Below are 18503 nucleotides of genomic sequence, written 5' to 3' on the forward strand. Positions count from 1 at the left end.
CTGATAATGACAGTGTCTCGGCCAGCACAGCAGACGCTCGCTGTAGCGGCCGAAGTTAGCGGTGCCCTCGGCTGCGTCACTTCCGCCGCCTTCCCAATACTGACGTCACAGACGCAATGTTGCCAATAATTGTGGGAAGCCAGGAGGGCGTTTGCAGACAATCTTTAAAATTCATTTGCAAACAATCTGCGCACGTCTGAAGCCTGTAATTTGGTATAAATGACGGAAACGTGCAAAGGAACGTACGCAGCGAATTTCATTGAGATCCATCGACCTCGAAAACTCGCCGGAGTTGGCCTTTAAGTCACCTTCCTTTCACGTGAAGTCACAACACCTTGAAAGCTCAATGTAAAAATTACAAGTACGAACTAAGCAGCGCATCTATATGCCAAACACCTCAGAAGACGCTCTGTGCATAAGCTGCGCATGTGCGGCCTGTAAGTGGGACATCACAACAGTGCCTAAAGCTAGGCGCCAATTACACGAAGCATGCCACAATGAGTATGAAAGTACATGTGCATTTATTATTAAAAATACAGCAAGGAAATCTCAGCCATGATTACTGAAGTGTTGTACAAATACTGCCTCCTGTTCTTTTTTTTTTGTAGTAGCTGCCACAGCTTTTTTGCCCTGCATAGAAAACGAGGAACAGCGCGAGCCACAGGACAAGACGGACTAAGCGCTATGCATCACAATGTCCTGTGGTTCGTGCCGTTTCTCGTTTTCCATGCACTTGTACCAAATGGCCCAAATAAGCACTCTGGTGCAGTTCATATTTACGGTGATGCATGCTCTCTCGCCGCCTTCAAAAGGGTACTGACACTAATTTTCGGAGGTGAGTTAACTCTCTCAAACAAATCTCCTGTATACAGAGACGGTTCTGAGAAAGCGTGAAGCTCAGTAAATGCTCATAAGATACTGTGATTTTAAAGTCGGTTTTCGCATGGCGCACCTACTGACATTGACACTGGCATGTCATCAGGCTACAGTACTAATTCTGGTGACTTCACGCACCAGTATGGCTAGCTGCGATGCGTCAGGCACCAAAACATTCAAAATGGCCGCTTGTGAATCACCAACGGAGCCACGGAGCAGAGCGGTCGTGGAAACTTGACGATATCTTGCGCAAGCCCGTGATGACAGGCCCATACCATGTTGTGACGTCAGGGTACAATAGGAAACAAAACTAGCTTTTAAAAACATACTGTAATTACTTTTTCAGAGTGCACTCATACTTAGCAGTATACCTTCTAGATTTCTGAAGGTATGTCCTTTCATTTGGCACAAAAAAATGACAACAGAAAAATTTCGTGTCAGTATCCCTTTAAGAGGGAAAACGAGCAAGGGCAAAATATGACTGAACTTTATTTTGAAATAAACAATGAAAAAAGTAGAAGCCTAGTTATAATTCCCCTTAAAATGAGGCCATTAAGATGCCCAACAAATATTCTACAATATATAGTGACAATGTGACGGAATGGATGCTGATGTATGTAGCTAAACAAATGGCAATAGCGGACACATTGAAAGCAAACACACGTCCACTCATGTTGTTCAAGAAACGTCATGTCCACTGAAGGCAAGCCAACGCAGCTCCGTGGTTTCACCCTCAATTAACATGCCCTGTAGCTCGGAAATTGCCAGGACAAAAAGGATTTACTGCCACGTGAGCCACGTTTACTTAGATAAAGCAGTAACCCGCAATCTGATGAAGGCCACATGAAGCACAAAACGCAACACTTGCAAGATACAACCTACCACACTTACGCAATCTTTCTGTTCCTCGCATATCGTAAAATTCTGAGCAAGCGGCCCCATCTCCCCTCACCCCCACCCCTCTCCTTAGCAAATCGAAATTACCGGCAGAGTGGCGGGAACTTTCCGGAATGGCACCGAAATTCGAAATAGCAGGGACAAAACATATGGATTTCCTCAGAAGTCTTGTGGCTCTCGTTCATGGCGCGACTCATCACGACGACTCGCAAACACAGGAAACACAAAGGCAATGCAATCAGACTGCGGGAAGCATGCCATGGAAGCTTCTCCGATGACGCTCTCATGCAAACGGAAGAGCTCTGGGCAACAAACAGATATCGAAGGCCTTACTTTTGCTAACAACGTGCGTCACGGACATCATGTTGGAATTGCGAATACAGACCTCAAAGGCCACGCTTTTGCTCGTGGGAAACTGGCAATCGTCATGAACATCGTGCGCCAAGCTTTAGGGGCCGCCACGGTGGTCTAGTGGTTATGGCGCTCGACTGCTGACCCGAAGGTCGCGGGATCGAATCCCGGCCGCGGCGGCTGCATTTTCGATGCAGGCGAAAATGTTTGAGGCCCGTGTGCTTAGATTTAGGTGCACGTTAAAGAACCCCAGGCGGTCGAAATTTCCGGAGCCCTCCACTACGACGTTAAACCCCAGATATTATTATATTAAGCTTTAGGGTGTGATCTTTATGCAGGAAACAAAAGAACATCCCATTTTGACTACAAAATTTAAGGCGCAGGCGTTTAAAAATCGGGCTTCTAAGCAGGATTGAATTGGATTCAAGCGGGGCACTCTTCCCTCAACGCGGTGGGTATCAGTATTCGGAGAGAGAGAGAGGGGGGGGGGGGACTTCTAAGGAACGGCGCAGCAACTTGGCATTAGCAGTCACATTGGATGGGGCGCTTGCTAGGAATTTTACGGTACTTCAACATGCAAGAAGCACCTGTAAACTCGACTTGCTGCGCAACCAGCAGGAAAGAAGGAGGGAGACAGGAATGAGCGCAGTTTACAAGTATGAGCCAAATAGTCTGCAAAGAAGTATTGATGCAACAAGCACTGTTTGTGTTCTTATTCACTACGCTGACCTGAGCCGCCAAATAACCAACCAGCATCACATGAAATGACACAAAATACAACTTACTCTAAAAGGTTCTACTCAAGCTATTCATGGAGAAAATATACAAAATTTATTCCCTTCGAATGTACGCTAAACATTGCAGCAGTGGGAATGAACAGCCACCGAATGTGGGTGTCGCATTACTACTAGTGGTATTTAAAATTTGTGAACATAAGTAACCACCAGCTAGTAATTAATTGTGCATCGCAACAAAGATTTCTCCGAGAATATGAATATTGCACAAACTGCCGCTCGCCGGATGAAAGTAAGTCACATGACCGCACACTGCTCGGGCATCCCTGGGGCACGTCCATCCAGGCCAATGTCGGGTCCCTGCATGTGGAAGATACCTCGGTCATGGGATAGCCCACTATAATATACTTTATAAGCATGAAATGCTCTTAGCGCCCGTTGTCGACCGCCTTCAAGCTATCTTGAGCCAAATGCCAGCGCCGTTATCTGGCCACTTCAAACAAAACATCCTGGCACTCACACGCAGCTTTGACAAGGGCGAGCTCGCCAGCCGAATCTAATACATAACCAGTAACACGCTACATAACCAGATACACAAAAAAACATGGCTGATCCCTCCGTCATAGGAATCGGTATAACACGAAAGTGAAACGTGTCTTCACAGAAGTAGTGCTTATTGTGTAGTGATATATGAGAGCTTGTACAATGTCTATTCGTGTTTGGCAGCTATAGCACCAGTTGACGTGGATGCACCCATGTTGACAGCATGTCTCTATCGCGACGACTAACGCCCATGATCATCATTAAACCGTTGCGCACGGTAGCTGAAGGTGTGAACATATATTTGGACACAGCGAATCGTGAATCCCGCGTAAGGATGATATCAACAAGCTAAGCTCATAATCAACACTGGTACCCGATATGCACTTCCTCAAAGCGTCGTCAATTAAGGAGAGAAACGGCACGGTGTGCGCTTTCTAGTAATGGGTAGCCGACGCCTGTGCTCATGCATACATAACACACACTGCGCTTCAGCAACACGGGAGGTGGAGGTTGGTAGCCTGAGCCGCAAACGCGTGCGTCCCGCTGGCCTCTGTCTCGCAGGCGCTGCTCTCGCTCCACCAAGGCACGACATTCGCGCGTCGAAATCGCGTCCTTTCTGCAACGCATATTGCAGCAGTTTTGTTAGTCGGTGCTCTCGCAATTGAAGAAGTCGGCGGCGGAGAAATCCCGTTGGTGCACGTGGAAGCTGCACTACTCCGATGAGCCGACGCACGCTAACACGAAGCCAAAGGCAAAGAACGTAACTGCGTCAAGGGTGCCTCGGCGACGCCAGCGCGGCCACTCTACCTCTCTGGTATCGAGACGCTTTAACCATGACCTCAGATATCGCGTGAAATCTCGGAGTAAGCGCTAGTAAATGTCGATCGTGAAGCATTACTTCTTTTCACCTCTCACAGACGGCGGCACCGCCTCGCTCCGCCCGCCGCGAAAGAGAATGTGTGAAAGATATAAGGCGCGTTCGCGCCGTGCCTAGCATCTCCCGAGATGGCTTAGTGGGTAGGGCGTCGGGCGCTTGCCGTCGCGGCCGCAACGTCGTGGGCTCGATTCCCAGCGGGGTGTCTTTTTCTTGGTTTTTTAACACGAAAGTGTTTTATGCTGGGGTCCACCAAGCACATCCGTCACGGATATGACGTTGATAAAATGGACGCCAACGGGTGAGAAAGAAAAAAACCAAGAAAAAGATACCCCGCTGGGAATCGAACCCACGACGTTGCGGCCGCGACGGCAAGCGCCCGACGCCCTACCGAGTAAGCTAACTCGGGAGATGCTAGACACGGCGCGAACGCGCCTTATATCTTTCACACATTCTCTTTCGCGGCGGGCGGAGCGGGGCGGTGCCGCCGTCTGTGAGGTGTGAAAAGAAGTAATGCTTCACGATCGACACTTACTAGCGCTTACTCCGAGATTGCACGCGATATCGGAGGTAATGGTTAAAGCGTCTCGATACCAGAGAGGTAGACTGGCCGCGCTGGCGTCGCCGAGGCACCCTTGACGCAGTTACGTTCTTTGCCTTTGGCTTCGTGTTAGCGTGCGTCGGCTCATCGGAGTAATGCAGCTTCCACGTGCACCAACGGGATTTCTCTGCGGCCGACTGCTTCAATTGCGAGAGCACTGACTAACAAAACTGCTGCAATATGCGTTGCAGAAAGGACGCGATTTCGACGGGCGAATGTCGTGCCTTGGTGGAGCGAGAGCCGCGCCTGCGAGACAGAGGCCAGCGGGACGCACGCGTTTGCGGATCAGGCTACGAACCTCTACCTCCCGTGTTGCTGAAGCGCAGTGTGTGTTATGTATGAATGAGCACAGGCGTCGGCTACCCATTACTAGAAAGCGCACACCGTGTCGTTTCTCTCCTTAATTGACGACGCTTTGAAGAAGCGCATACCGGGTACCAGTGTTGATTATGAGCTTGTTGATATCATCCTTACGCGGGATTCACGATTCGCTGTGTCCAAATATATGTTCACAACGTCAGCTACCATAACGGTTTAATAATGATCATGGGCGTTAGTCGTCGCGATAGAGACATGCTGTCAACATGGGTGCATCCACGTCAAACGGTGCTCTAGCTGCCAAACACGAATAGACATTGTACAAGCTCTCATATATCACTACACAATAAGCACTACTTCTGTGAAGACACGTTTCACTTTCGTGTTATACCGATTCCTATGACGGAGGGATCCGCCATGTTTTTTTTTTCATTCTCACCCGTTGGTGTCCATTTTATCAACGTCATATCCGTGACGGATGTACTTGGTGGACCCCGGCATAAAACACTTTCGTGTTAAAAGAACATAACGCACAGAAAACAACATAACACATACAATGTACTGAGAATGCGGTGTCGCCGACGTCAACTCACCACGAGGAGTCCGTGAGCACGGCTGCGGTATCGCACCCACCCAGACCTCCCCGAGGGCCGTCCGTCGCCGACCACGCCAAACTCAAAAAAAAAAAACATAGAATTAAAGAAGTATTCCTCAAGCGCCCGGATAACCTCGCTCCCGCCAGACAGGGACAGCTATGGATGTATCGGCAGCGTTTTCGTGGACGGATGCAGCTAGCTGGTCCGCCAAGACGTTTCTTCGTATTTCGCGGTGCCCTGGCACCCAGCACACTACGACATGCCATTTGAGTGTGTAGACCGTGCATAAAAGTGAGTAGAGCGTGACAAGGACAGGATTTTAGATGCGAAGCAGCTCTTTGACTAGCCTGTGTAACGCTGTCCCTCCGTGCGTCCGTACGAACGCGCCGCAACGCGCTCCCCTCGCCGCAGGCGTTCGAGCGGTGCCAAGTAGGTCACGCCGCATCTGCGCGTTGACGTCACGCTCCCCTCGCAGTGCGCGCTGACGTCACTCTCTTCCTCGCCTGCCGCGCGTTCGCCGCAGCGCCCGCAGCTGCCGCCTCGTCCGTTCGCCCGCAACACTTACCGCTACCGCGACCGCCGCTCGCTACACCGCCGACTCGTCGGTTCACGCGCAATAAACCTGACGCGCGCTTAACGTACGCGCTGAAACATGTCTGTACGTGTCACCTCTCTCTCGCTTCACCCTCTCCACCGCGTTAGCGCCGTTCAACCCGTGACGCCACCCGTGCGCAACGCTGCTGCTTCGCATCCCATCAGGGTTCCCTTTGGGAAGATGGTGTTAATTTTTGTGGTCTTTAAGTTTTCAAAGCTTTTACAAGGCTTAAGGAATCACAGTGTAAATAACGGCCGCCGGTATCGCATAAGCCTCTGCTGTGAAAATGCTTGCGCTGGTGTGGAGGACCGGCATTCAAAACGGATGGATCGACCGCTGCGTAGGACACACCAGCGTGGGACTTCAAAGCATCGGTAAGGAATTCAGGAAAATTGTATTCGCGCTGGAGTTCGAGGAAGTACGTTCGGATATGTGCAATACGCGCAGGTTTCGTACGTTCCTGGAAGGATACATCACAGTCTACCAGCTGCCACTAGAGATGCGAAGTGCGAAAAAAAACGGGAAAATTGTGGGAAAAAACTAGTGTTTTTTTTTTTCGTTTCTTTTTCCGGCGCAGTTGAAAACATTGGACAGAATTTCCGCGGGGGAAAATGTACAGAAATAAAGCTAAGGCAACACCCAGCGTTGAACGTGAAACCGAAACGCAGAACGCGAAACCGAACCGTCGCACATGATACCGAAACACCAAACGACGGCTGACCACTCGCCATCGACATCACTTAATGTCAGCTCCACTGTCAGCGCAGGTTCGTCGTTCGGGTGCGGTTTCTCATGTTTTGGTGCCCGTTATTGTTGAATTTTTACTTTCCCTCGTACGCTTGTGCAACCTGTGGGGGAAGTACGCATATAAAGCCGTGAAGCCGTGTGGAAGCAGAGTCTGCAATGTTACGGCCAATTTCCGACATGTGGATGCACTTAACGGTCGGGGAGACCATTGGCGGGAAACGGGAACCCGCTGTCCGCAGCAGCAGCTACGCTCATGATGGTTAGCGCAAACGCGACACAGACAAAGGAAGAAGAAACAACGACACAAGCGCTATCTAACAACTTTGTCTGTGTCGCGTTTGCGCTAACCATCATGAGCATATTCCAACTCGCCCAATTCGCTACCCTCCTACAGCAGCTACGCTTTTCCCAACGCGACTCGCCTTTCCAAGCACATTGCTCAGTGCGTGAAACACCCAAGACAAGAAGTGACCCCACGAAGCCGCTCTCGCGGCCCTTCATGTAGCCGTCTCAGTTCAAGCAAAAATACGGCGCACAAAGCAGCGCAGCCTCGGCGACTGGAAGGGTTACTCGGTTCGTCGATACAATGACACTTCAAGCGCAGAAGAACGACGATAAAGCGTTGGCAAAGGCGATATACGTCATACGTATGCTGTTATAGCCTACGACCGCACAAGCCGACTACAGACTAAGCTGCAAAAACTTCTGGCCAGTTTGTTCAAGTTGGTTCCTCCGCACCACACCGGTCTCTATCACCGTCTGCTCTGCACGAATGGTTCAACCCCTGCAATGTATGGCCTGCCAAAAGTCCACAAGCCTAGCGTTCCACTTCGGCCTATTGTCGACGTCACCAGATCACCGCTCTACCAACTATCGGGCTACCTTCACCAGGTGTTGAGTCCTCTAGCCGGTAAGACCTCGACACAGATCAAAAATTCGTGTGCTCTTGTTGCTAACTTAAGGGATGTCACACTTAGTGAAGACGACGCCATGGTCTCGTTCGACGTCACGTCACTTTTTACACGTGTCCCGGTGGACTTGGCAGTAGCCACGTGCGAAGAAGCCCTAAAAGTAGACAGTGGTCTTCCTGGTCGCACCCCCTTCGGCATCCCTGAACTTAGCGAGCTGCTGCAGTTCTGTCTCAGCAACACGTATTTTTCATACGATGGCAAGATTTATCAGCAACCACATGGCACGGCGATGGGAGCGTCCATATCAGTCACCACGGCCAATCTAGTAATCGAAGCCTTGGGAGGAAAGGTCCTGGCAACGTTCACTCCGGCCCCCAAAGTATTTTACCGGTACGTCGATGACTGCTTCGGCATTTTGAAGAAGCAAGACATCCAACGCTTTTTGGACTGCCTGAACGCCCAGAACGTGAACATACAGTTCACCGTTGAACAGGAGGATGACAACGTGCTGCCTTTTTTTGGACGTTCAGGTGCGCCGGGATGGGAGCGCCCTCGCCTTCTCAGTATACAGGAAGCCCACACACACAGGTCACTATCTCAGTTTTAATTCGCATCACCCCATCGGCCACAAGACGTCCGTAGTGTCATCCTTGGTGACACGCGCCGTACGGGTCTGCTCAGACGATGATGCCTTGAAGAAAGAGCTACGGACGTTCCATTGGGAGCACAACCGCAACGGTTATCTTGACCGTTTCATCTCAAAAATTGAGAAGCGGATACTTCAATCCAGCTCACAGAGCAACGTGACAACCTGTGCACGTGCGGCCATATCTTACGTCGAAGGTATCAGTGAGGCACTTTCGCGCGTATTTTCAAAATACGATTTGCGCATTCCTCACGTCCCAACCAGCAAGCTCCGGAACCAGCTCGTCAATGTGAAAGACAGGCTGCCAAGTGAATCGTTTCCACGTGTCGTGTATAAGATACCATGCGCCGATTGCCGTGAATATTGGCGAAACGGGAAAGTTTTCTCGACGCCTCAAAGAGCACCAACGTGACGTGACTAAAAACAATCCCACGACAAACGCCATCGCTGAGCATGCGCATGCACATGATCATACCACTGATTGGGATAACGCCGCCATCGTCGCCAAGGAAAAGAACGTGTCATCACGCCGGCTTCTAGAATTACTAATCATTCAGTCGACGCCAGCTACAATGAACAGGACACCAGGAACTATGCCTGCCGTTTATGCATGCTCATTGCGTCACGTTCTGCCTATATAATTGGCAACGACTTCGAGTCCTGCTCAGTGAACAAGAAACCCGTATGCGGCTCCGAAACGTCAGATCATCTCATCCGACTTGGCCAGTGACCGTCAATTTTCTCAGGCGATATATGCTTCCAACTCACCGTTTTCCTTGGTTGCAAGTGACTATTGGCAGGCAGCCTTTAAAGCATCTTACAAGCCCCCGAGCCCGCCCAGCTTGGCTGGTCCGCTGCTCGACGCTGAGTACGAGGCGGCTACCGTATCCATGAATAATTCTCTTGAAACCGCTTCATGCATCACCCTTTTCACTGACGGCTGGACTAACGACGAAGGAGAGTCAGTTATAAACTTTGTACTCTGCACTCCATCGCCATTGTTTTTCAAAACAATCAACACCGGCACCAACAGGCATACTGCAGCCTATATTGTCGCGGGTTATAAAACACGGGGGCTTTATTCAGAAAGGCAGAAGTACGGCGTGTCATACTCGAAGAGAGCACTCAAGGCCTGGAGCCGCCAAGAACGTCTTCTTTCTCACTCTTTCGCGCTGCGCCTCTCGAGCGCACCGGTTGTCTTCCTTGTCGTCGCCAGCGTATATGGACACAAATATGGACGCGGCATTACCCTCCCTCCAGAGCGAGCATCGTCTCGATGCTCACGAAGTAGCAGTCGATGCGCAGTTAGCCACTGGACGGTCACATCACTCAGAAAAGTACGGCTTCATGCGCACCACGTGCACTGTCTCAGGCAGATGCTGACGGCGTTTTGAACAAGAGCTGTCAGCGACGACTTCGTATGCGTGACGTCGCTAAGACGGCGCAGAACCTTGTACTTTCCGAAGTATCGGCGTAATAGTTTCTCCCAGAGGCCTCGCCGTCGCACAGGGTACCAAACCCAGACTCTTTCCCCAGGTTTATAAGTGACGAATCGATGGCGGAGATTGTACCGCTGGGCGTCAAGTTCTTGCTGGCTAGTTATTCTGACACGGGCAAGCTGTCTTGCTTCCTCGGCGCGCTCAGCCAAATCTGCGGCGTCCGTCTCTTAGTCATCGCAGTCATGAGGCAGCATAGCATCAACCATCGTAGTTACTTCTCTAAAATTAATTAGTGCCAACGGCGTCATTTTCGTTGTTTCCTGGCGTGCCGTATTATACGCGAATGTGACGTACGGAAAAATCCTGTCCTAATTCTTGCGTTCCACGTCGACGCACAAGCAAAGCATGCCGGCGATAGTCTTGATGAGTCGCTCCGTAAGCTTATTTCTTTGTGGGTGATAAGCTGTCGTCTTCCTATGCGCTGTACCACTAAGCGTAAGCACAGTGCGCAAAAGATCGGCTGTAAACGCGGTACCTTTGTCTGTTATCACGACCGCGGGAGCACCATGTCTCAGCATGACGTTCTCAATGAAGGACCGGGCCGCTTCAGCTGCAGTGACGCTCGGAATCGCCTTGGTCTTCACGTATCGGGTGAGGTAGTCCGTCGCCACTATAACCCATTTGTTGCCGCCGTCCGATGTTGGAAATGGGCCCAAAAAAATCCATTCTCATTTGAGCAAACGGAGTGTCCGGTAGTGGAACGGGATGAAATAGCCCAGCGGGTTTTACCGGTGGTACCTTGCGCCGCTCACAGTCAAAGCATGTTCGCACGTAATGTTTCACCTCCACTGCGATTCTTGGCCAGTAGTATTTTTGTTTGACACGCGTCAATGTTCTTGCGAAACCGAGCTGGCCCGACGTGGCTTCATTACAGGCTTGCAAAATTTCTTTGCGGAAAGTTTCGGGAACTACCAGCAGATAGCTTTTGCCTGTTGATGAGAAATTCTTCTTATAGAGAATTCCGCTGTGCAAACAGAATGCTTATAAATTCCTCGAAAACACTTCCGGCGCATTCGTGGATCGTGCATTCAAGAATTCGATTACTCATTAGTGAGTTGAGCTCCGGATCGTCTTGCTGTTGCCGGGAGATGACAGCCGCATCGACAACTCCTAAAAAGCCTGCGTATTCGTCATCCTCTGGGCTCGGTGATTTAATCGATGTTCTTGGCAGGCAGTCGGCATCTAAGTACTGCCTTCCCAACATGTAGTACTATTGAAGCCGTAAGCTCCAGCGCGCCAAACGTCCAGACGGGTCTTTCATATGTTGGTCAACCAACACAGGGAGTGGTGGTCGCTTACCACTTGGAAAGCGCGGCCATATAAATACGGGCAAAACTTTGCAACTGCCCAAACGACGGCCAGACACTCCTTCTCAGTTGTTGAGCAGTTGGACTCAGCACGGGACAAGGTTCTGTTAGCGTAGGCAACTAATCTCTCCGCACCATCTTGGCATTGAACAAGAACAGCACCGAGGCCCACATTGCAGGCGTCTGTATGGATGGCTGTTGCTGCATCCTCATCAAAGTGAGCGAGTACGGGCGGAGTTTGTAGACGCTGCCGCAACTCGTTGAACGAGGCTTCTTGCTCTTCGCTCCATACAAAGGCAACATCTTCCCTTGTGAGGCGGGTGAGTGGAGAGGCGATGTGCGCAAAGTACGCTACAAATCGCCGGTAATAGGCACAGAGACCCAGGAAACGTCGGAACGCCTTCTTATCTACAGGCCTTGCGAACTTTGCGACGGCTGCAGTTTTACCTGGGTCAGGTTTAACACCTTCCTGACTGACAACATGTCCCAGGAAGTGAAGTTCTTCGAAGCCGAAGTGCGTTTGTGGAGCTGATAATGCGGTGGTATGTACAATTAACAAATGGTAATGAGTTTATCCAAAAATACGGCTCGGACAGCTACTGCCTCAAAGGCTGTTTGGAGCTTTAGATGCTTACATGCTCTATGAGCTATGATGGCCACACCGCCAGATGATACGACAGCATCCACGCGGTCTTTCCGGAAAGTGCTGTATTGCCGAAGGAAGTTGGCGCGCTTCTTGGACACACAGCACTTTCGGATTGAACTTAGAAGTTCTTAGACGTCATCTAGATTTCTAAGTAGTCCTCTTATGTTCCACTTGTAGTGAAGAAGAGAGCTGTTCACACTGTATGATGTTGTCCATGATGAAAAAGAAAGAAGCGATGCGTGTCAAGGGAACGGATACTGACTTATTTTACGGAGCATTTGTCAGGCCCTGCAATTGGTGTTTTGTCGTTTTTAGAGCGGTGGAGAGGAGCTCGCCGCTCCTTCGACGCTACCTGCGCCGTTTGGCTTGAACTGGTGTCCGTAGCCTCTTGCGAGGCACTGGACGGCCGCTCCACAGAGCAATCTGTGCGCCGCTTAGACTTCGCCTCGGTCAACGAAGTCTTTGTCCCCACGGAGCTGGAGGTCGATATGACCCCCTTGGCCTCTTCATTGCTCTGGCTGCTGCCAGAGCTTGTAGAAGCCACTGGTGTGGACAGGTTGAATGTGGGCAGGGCAGCACTGGCTGCTCCCACCGTAGGGGCAGGTGGCGTTAGCCTCGGCACGCTAGGCGTGGTCTGGGCAACTGCCAAGGGGCATAGTGGTGCGTGCTCTCGTTGCACCACTTCGGCGAAAGATGTTTTCTGTGCGAATGCCGATGAAATCCTTTGCCTTTCTTCCCGGAACGTTACATTTTCCTTTACCTTTACAGTGATTATTTCTTTTTCTTTCTTCCAGGCTGGACATGCTCTGGAGTATGCCGGGTGACTGTCGTCGCAGTTTGCACAATGGACTTCATCACTACTGCAGTCGTCAGCACAGTGACCGGTGGTGCCGCACTTAGCGCAAGTAAGCTGCCCACGACAGCTCTGAGATCCATGACCAAATCTCTGGCATTTGAAGCAACGCCTCGGGTTCGGGATATACGATCACGCAGCCGATTTCAAGAGTCCCGGGTAGTGTGGTTGAACTGAAAGTATTAAGTGCTTCGTTGCGATTTCGTTGTTGTTCGTCTAACTGTGATGCGCTGCACATGGATTACACCTTGGTCCCTCCATCCGTCGAGTTCATCTTCATTCAATGTCATCAAGTGTTCGATCGATACTACGCCTTTCACTGTTTTCATGGTTCGGTGTGCACTTACAGATACAGGGATGTTACCAAAAGCTACGAGGTGTGCGAGTTTGTTGTACTGTTCTTTGCCTTTCAGCTCGAGGAGCAAATCCTCACTTGCCAAGTTTGCAGCCTTATAGACGGTTCCAATGGTCTCTTTTAGGCACTTGGCCACAAGGAATGGTGACATTGCTCTGGCTTTTGTAGACGATTGCTCGCAGTGAAGCACATAAAATTTCGGGAAAGTCTCTTTGTTTTAGGCCAGAAGATTGATGTTGCGCCGGTGCGACCCTTTTTGGGGATCGATCTGTTGGAGAAGGTTTCGAGGAACCCTGGGGAAAAACTGACTTATTCGGCAACGGCGCCTACCACCCACCACGAAGCCCAACAAGGGGACGTGGCAGAACATGCGAACAAGTCTGCACAACGCCAGTAGAACGCTGTCACTATAACCTGATATGGTTTAACCTAGGTTAGATAGCTACAAAAGCTTAACCCTTGCCGCCAGGAAAAATTGGAAGCAACTAGAAGTGAGAAGACGGGAAAGATGAAAAGTGAGAGAGAGAGAGAGACGAAGATGTGGGTAGAGAGAGATAGGAAAAGGAGACTGCCGATCTCCCCTGGGAAGGTCGTCAGCCCAGGGGTGCCGTCTACGCAACCGGGGACAAAGGAGTGTGTTGCGTCTGCCAAGGGGCCTTAAAGGACCCCTGACACCAAAATTGAAACCTCGAGATCTTTGTGTTGTTTGACTTTCCTGTATACGAGGGCACATCTGGCCGATTATTAGTGACGAACGTTGCCTTTAAGATATCTTAATTTGGTTTTAAAGTAAGCGTGAGTGCTCACTTGCGTTGGCTGCACCTTGCGACATCCTGGTATGACGTAGATAGAGGCCCCGTGTGACGTTCCACGAGTAAAGCAAGTATTGTGGACGTCACAGAAGGTTTGCGGGGCGCACGTGCACAATACGACGACTGGCACCCGGCGAGGCCTATTGTTCCTCACCCCTCTGGCTCTGTTGTCGGGCTGCTCTCGAGGTAGTTTTCGTGAGGGGACACGCGCTTAACAGGTTTAACCCATACAGAGGCACCCACATACTTTCAATCTCTACCGCGCGCGGGGCCCCGATTTGAAAACCGCGCTGTCAACGTCACCACAGCTTGAGTGCACGTGGTCTTTGACGCTCCCCCGCATGGGGCGCCAGTTTCTTGCGGTTTTTAGGCGGGCGTTTTGAAGTGATGCTAAAATGGTCACAATTAATTACGCTAGAATTAGTTGTACGATACGCTAGAGCATTTACGATTTAATTTAGAGATTACCAGACACAAAGCTACAAATTGCAGCAAAAAAGTCACCAACAAAAATTTCGCTGTCAGGGGTCCTTTAAAGGTCCAATCACCCGGCGTCGGCTCAAACCCCAGGATCCCCTTTTCCCAGGACACGGCTAAGCCACGCACGGCGGGGCGTGGGAGGGGATCGAACCCTCCCCCCCCACCTGCCCGTTGGCTCGGGTCCGTGGTGACGCCTTGATGTGATTGGGGGTCTGCCCATAGGACCGGGGAGCGGCCTGGCCTCAGGAAGATAGAGCTCAGGAGCCGGAGCTAATAACAGGAATGCTTATTTTACATGACGATTTGGTAGCGTGTGCTAGCGTCGTCACGTAGCGTCACGTGGCCTAGCGTAGCCTCGTCCTAGCGTCGTAGTCTTAGCGTAACCTGCTTGGAGGCTCTCGACGCTCGCGTTATAAAGCCTGGGCCTTCCCAGGATTCCCTGTTGGAGACAGGGTTGCCACTGACTTTCGAGTAAATGTCGGCAAACGACGAGCAGAAAGTCGCCAAAAGTCGCCATTTTTTTACAAATTTCGCCAAAAAAGTCGCCATTCTAGATATGTGCGGCATATCCTAGTAATAAGAACTTCCACTGATGTATAGCCCCGTAGAATACAATGCCATTCAAAACCCTTAAAGTATATTGACATTTCTCAATGCCAGGCGCATCGCCCCTTCACCATGGGAGTGCTTGGTGCACCTGGTTCTCCGACTAGCCGCAAGATGTGCGCGGAAATGCAAGTATGAAAGGATAAAACGCTCATGATATCCTTCTATCCCTGTCCGCTCGTTTCAAAAGTAAAAGTGTGGTAAACCTTAGGCGAAAGCCGCGAAGGCGTTGTTTGTAGACAGCTTTACATCCCCTATGAAAAAAAGGATTAACAGGTTTATTGAAAGTACTAAGACAGAATTCTTACAGGTATCGTTCATTAGTGAGTCTTATGCCTTTCAGTGTGAACTAATATGATACCGGACGCCACTGTCCCTTTCATATATAATCACTTATATCTACCGGCGTCAATCAAGTGCGTTATAACTGAACAGGTAGACATTGTAAAATGTTATATAGCAATTGTTTTCATTGCACACGCTCCCCGAGAACAGTAGAAAATGCCTGAATAAATAATTTTTTATTGCACGAACACCCGCGTATCCACCCATCTTTGCTATTGGCCGCGAGATCGAGCGGAGTCGCCGCCTGGCGGCTTCTGGCTGAAGCGCGCCGAGTGTGGATTGCTCCCTGCGTCGTCTGCTAGCCACGCCGTGTTTGCATGTGCGCGTACGTCCTGCACGTTCTCAAAGGGCGGTTTGTTCTGTTATGTTAGCGCGATTTTAACTGCTCGTATGTATACCCAACATGGTGTACAGAAGCAAATTGGCTTGCTCGGCGCATGCGCATTGTAATAAGATCAGTGAGTGCGAATTTCGAGAGGGCTGTGTATTGGTGTCGTACCCTTCGTTCGCCGGAATCATTTCAGTGTTGATGCCGCTTTCTGGCTCAAGCACATCGTAAAGTGCGCTTGGCATAGTCCCAAACATGAGGAGCATTCAATTGTGTGTGAATGCAGCGTTTAAGCGACTCGGTGGTAAACAAAAACGGGGCTCATGCACTTTCGCGTTGTTGTTAAGTGTATAATTGCGGCACTGTAGTTCATGATGAGCTTTAGTTGCGCTTAAGATGTCCTTTTATTTTACGGTCGTGGTCCCGCTACAGCGAAATATTTCTATCGAGTGAAGTCTGAGACTTCGGTACTCAAACTGTCCCCCCGAAAAAACAACAGACAATGAAAGGACACGGCAGTGATAAAACGGTATTGCCGCGCGCAATTTTAACTTGGAGCGAAATTTATGCAGAACCACCCGTGTGCTTAGCCCGACGGCGTGCCTTACATCTATGTCGTATAATTTCATGCAAAACCTCATCCTTTTTTTTTCACATTATCTTGAGCGTTTGTGTGGAGTTGTTATAAATTGATGGAAGGCAGCGGACATTATTACTTTGAAAAAAAAAAGACACTTATTCCATAAAATAACCGGACCTTTGTTGCATCACTGTCGTGCACGTAATCAATCGATAAAAGCTATGTGCTCAATTTTTACCTGCGTATGCGTATTCGCGTGAACAGTGCTATTGAACTCGTTGCACAGGAATATGGGCTGGTGTACAAATGAACAAGAAGTAAACAATTAAGTAGTTCAGTCGTGCTACAGCAGTGCGTAGTACACAGAACACAAGCTAAGCACGTACAGAGAAAACAACAAAAAACATCATATAGTGCGTAAGCGCACTGTCATCCAGGGCGAGCATCCCTTTCATCGGCAGATTGCGCTTCTCTCACTAGTAATAGGAACGTGCGATGATCTTCGTGCATCGATTCAACAATGAGGAGTGTATATATTACCAGTAAGCAGCAACAACGCATTTTATTCGCAGACAATCGCCTGAAACTGCTCACAACCAAGCGCCGCTGTGCGCATTTGTATACGCGCCTTCGACCGTCTCTCCACACTAACGCGGCGACGCTGCTGCCACCTATAGGTCGATCTCGCGGCCAATTGGCCGCGAGATCAAGCGGAGTCGCCGCCTGGCGGCTACTGGCTGAAGCACGCCGAGTGGGGATTGCTCCCAGCGTCGTCTGCTAGCCACGTCGGGTTTGCATCTGCGCGTACGTCATGCACGTTCGCAAAGGGCGGTTTGTTCTGTTATGTTAGCACGAGTTTAACTGCTCGTACGCATACCTAATATGGTGTACCGAAGCAAATGAGCTTGCTCGGCTGCATGCGCATTGTAATAAGATCAGTGAGTGCGACCTTCGAGAGGGATGTGTATTGGTGTCGTACCCTTCGTTCGCCAGAATAATTTCAGTGTTGGTGCCGCTTTCTGGTTCAGGCACATCCTAAAGTGCGCTTGGCGTAGTCCCAAGCATAAGAAGCCTTAAATAGTGTGCGAATGCAGCGTTTTAGCGACTCGGTGGTAAGCAAAAACGACGCTCAAGCACTTTCGCGTTGTTGTCAGGTGTATAACTGTGGCACTGTAGTTCATGATGAGCTGTAGTTGTGCTTAAGATGTCCTTTTATTCTACAGGTCGTGGTCCCGCTACAGCGAAATATTTCTATTAAGTGAAGTCTGACACTTCGGTACTCACACTGTCCCCTAAAAAAAAAAAAAACAGACAGTGGAATGACACGGCAGTGATAAAACGGAGTTGCCGCGCGCAATTTTAACTTGGGCAGAAATTTATGTAGAACCACCCGTGTGCTTAGATTTAGGTACGCTTTGAAGAACCCAGATGCTAAAATTAATCCCGACGGCGTGCCTTACATTTATGTCGTATAATTTCACGCCACACCTCATCCTTTTTTTTTACATTATCTTGAGCGTTTGTGTGGAGCTGTTATAGATTGATGGAAGGCAGCGGACATTGTTACTTTAAAAAAAAAAAGACACTTATTCCATAAAATAACCGGACGTTTGTTGCATCACTGTCGTGCACGTAATCAATCAATGAAAGATCTGTGCTAAACTCTTACCTGCGTATGCGTATTTGCGTGAACAGCGCTATTGAACTCATTGCGCAGGAATATGGGCTGGTATACAAATGAACAATGAGCTTAGGATGCATAACTCAGTGGAGACCTAAGCTGAAAATCGCCAAAAATTCGCCATGTCGCCATTCATAATTTTAGGTCGCCACGGGCCTCTCAAATTCGCCAATTTGGCGAAGAGTAGCCACCATTGGCAACACTGGTTGGAGAAAACAATCAAGTCTACGACAGTCTAATCAACACGTTGTCTTCATCTCCGCCCACTAAACGAAAAGTAAGCGCCGCCTCCTTCGCACTCCAGGAAGGAGAAGCGGCGCGC

At 49.9% G+C, this 18503-nt stretch overlaps 1 protein-coding gene across 1 annotated transcript in view; it reads right to left on the reverse strand.

The window, feature by feature from the left end:
- Positions 1-1346: 1346 nt before the first annotated feature.
- The window catches only part of LOC119393128 (peroxisomal biogenesis factor 19), a 120944-nt gene continuing 103787 nt past the window's right edge, over positions 1347-18503 (reverse strand). The window contains exon 8 of the mRNA XM_037659952.2: positions 1347-3218. Within this exon, the coding sequence (XP_037515880.1) occupies positions 3156-3218 (63 nt within the window). The 3' untranslated portion in view covers positions 1347-3155. The remainder of the gene's footprint in view (positions 3219-18503) is intronic.

The sequence above is a fragment of the Rhipicephalus sanguineus genome, chromosome 5 (assembly GCF_013339695.2).
Source record: "Rhipicephalus sanguineus isolate Rsan-2018 chromosome 5, BIME_Rsan_1.4, whole genome shotgun sequence".
Classification (NCBI taxonomy): Eukaryota; Metazoa; Arthropoda; class Arachnida; order Ixodida; family Ixodidae; genus Rhipicephalus; species Rhipicephalus sanguineus.